Source organism: Phalaenopsis equestris, unplaced genomic scaffold (genome assembly GCF_001263595.1).
Source record: "Phalaenopsis equestris unplaced genomic scaffold, ASM126359v1 Scaffold000787, whole genome shotgun sequence".
NCBI lineage: Eukaryota > Viridiplantae > Streptophyta > Magnoliopsida > Asparagales > Orchidaceae > Phalaenopsis > Phalaenopsis equestris.
The window spans coordinates 1,259,991-1,262,429 of record NW_018165227.1 but is presented as its reverse complement, the minus strand read 5'-3'; the positions used below and the strand labels follow the sequence as shown (position 1 = coordinate 1,262,429).

The 2,439-nt window shown below is 34.7% G+C and overlaps 1 protein-coding gene across 1 annotated transcript in view; it reads left to right on the top strand.

Annotated features, from left to right (window-relative positions):
• LOC110031199 (VAN3-binding protein-like) overlaps positions 1–1,590 on the top strand; it is a 2,634-nt gene extending 1,044 nt beyond the window's left edge. The window contains exons 3-7 of the mRNA XM_020734285.1: positions 103–475; positions 560–709; positions 1,049–1,098; positions 1,172–1,226; positions 1,320–1,590. Coding sequence (XP_020589944.1) covers positions 103–475; positions 560–709; positions 1,049–1,098; positions 1,172–1,226; positions 1,320–1,528 — 837 coding nt within the window. The 3' untranslated portion in view covers positions 1,529–1,590. The remainder of the gene's footprint in view (positions 1–102; positions 476–559; positions 710–1,048; positions 1,099–1,171; positions 1,227–1,319) is intronic.
• The last annotated feature ends 849 nt before the right edge of the window (positions 1,591–2,439 follow it).

The window sequence follows — 2,439 nt, the reverse complement described above, 5'->3', positions numbered from 1 at the left end:
CCTTATGTCTATATATATATATATATATAAAACCTGTGGAAATCTGTGCTCTGTATCTAATTTAACTCCATAATTATTCTGCCTAATTTTACACAATTTCAGTTCCTCAGAGTATCCCCACGATCGAAGACAATGGTAGGATGGCTGAAAGATCATAAACAGAGAAGACGGGTCGAAGTCAGATCAAAAAGCGCACAAATCTACGCAGCCACTTCAGTCGCAGGAGTAGCTGCAGCAGTTGCGTCCACAACCGCAGGCTCCATCTTCACTCCCGAATCACTTTCATCCAAATCAAACACCTCCTGCAAAACAAGTACAGCCATAGCCTCCGCAGCAGCCTTAGTAGCTTCCCACTGCGTCGACATGGCTCAATCCATTGGCGCTACTCGCGAGCAGATTTTAGCCGTCATTCGCTCTGCTGTAAACGCACAAACAACTGGTGATATAATGGCGTTGACAGCAGGTGCTGCTACAGGTGAAAGAAGAAGCAGAGAGTTATGAGATCAGATTGATGATGATGAAATTTATTTTCTGAGTTTAATTAGTTTTATATATGCAGCATTGAGAGCGGCAGCTATATTGAGTGCAAGGTTGCAGAAGGAGTCAAATGGAACGTTGTTTGGAAGAGAGCATGGTGGAGCAGAGGGCTGTTTATCAGCTCAGGATTTTGTTTCCAGAGGAGGAGAGCTTCTCAAGAGGACAAGAAAAGGCATGGTTTTTTTCTTTTAAAAAATTAAAAGTTACATTTTTCAGAAATACACTTGAGTTAATTAATTGTTTAATTATTTATCCAACAGTAAGCTAATTTATTTTGTTTAATAAACTTTTATAATTAAGCTGGTATATTATATATGCATATTTGAATTAATGTATTGTAGTATGTGTTTATATATGATTTTTATATAAATTTTAATTAGATTTTAAGTTCATGAGCAATTTGTGCTCGGCTTAACAAGTTAACAAGCTAAACACGCCCATTCGCTTAACACTACTTAGCAATACGAAATAATTGTTAATTTGTTTGATGATTGTAAGAATCTCATAGCAGGTGATCTTCACTGGAAACAAGTTTGTGTGTACATCAATTCAAACTGGAAGGTAAGAAGAAAGCAGATTGACATTATACCTATTTTTAATCTTGTCTGAAATTAATAGCAGCTTAAAAACGCAGGTGGTTCTGAAAATGAAGAGCACACACATGGCCGGGACATTTGTGAAAAAGAAGGGTAAATTTATAAACTTTGCTAATAAAACTATAAACTTGTATTAGAAATCAGAAATAGTTCTGCAGGAGGAATAAGATTGTTTTGATCTTGCAGGTTTAGTTGTGGAAGTTTGTTCAGATATCCAAGCATGGCCAGGAAGGGAAGTTGATGGAGGCAGTGTGAAGGGCTATTTTGGAATCAGAACTCCAGAGAGATTGTTTGAATTTGAATGCAAAAACAAATGTGAGAAACAGTTGTGGGTTAACGGCATACAGCAGATCCTCAAATTTCGTGCTACTATGAATGCTGCTATGTCTGTGTGAATGATTTGCATAGTTATGAAGATGTTTTTGTGTGGCCTGGAGTGTATGTTAATGTTATTAAGTAATGGGTCATTTTAAATGAACAGAGTATTAGTAAACATATTGTGTAGTTTTTTTGCTAATGAAATCTATAAATTTTTTAATTACTATAAAGTTTTATCATTAATTAAGTTTGTTAAAATAATAGTAAAAAATTATATATAATTATTTAATTAATTCGAGCAAAAAATGAGCTGAAAGAACGAATAAATTTTGTTCGTGTTCAGCTCATTTACAAATTGAGCTACAAAAAGTTATTCGTGTTCAACTAACTTACCTAATGAATTACTTGAACTTTATAGAAACATCTTGAAATTTATGCAAATGTGTAGTGTAAGTGTACACAAGGGCCAAAAATATGACTCAACATGTGCCCGGACCAACTCAATGATTGATTGATAACACGGTCCAAGAATGTTGCATGGGCTGGAAAGTAATGTCAATTTATATTGCGCATGCTCCTAGAAGCATGCAAATGACCTCAAAATGCCTAATTATTCTGAAAATTTAAAATTATTTTTAAGGCAAAAAAAATCTAAATTTAAAATTCCATGCTCTTAAATGGGCCAACTTATGTATAGGGCAAAATCGTAAGTCCCAATGGCCCAATTTGATCTGGCAAAATCGTAAGTCCCAATGACCCAATTTGATCCTCAAGCAGGACTAGAATTTACCAAACTAGATGCTACTTAGTTGAGCTGATCCTTCTTCGACTAGAGGCTGAATTTGATAAGACTGGCTGATGATTGAATATTAATTTTGTATAAAGAAGTGGAAGCATTTTATGTTTATATTCACGAGAAAATATTAAGCATTTTAGTGTAAAAAGAGTTTATTTTTGGTGGGGAACTACTACTATTACAACTACATCT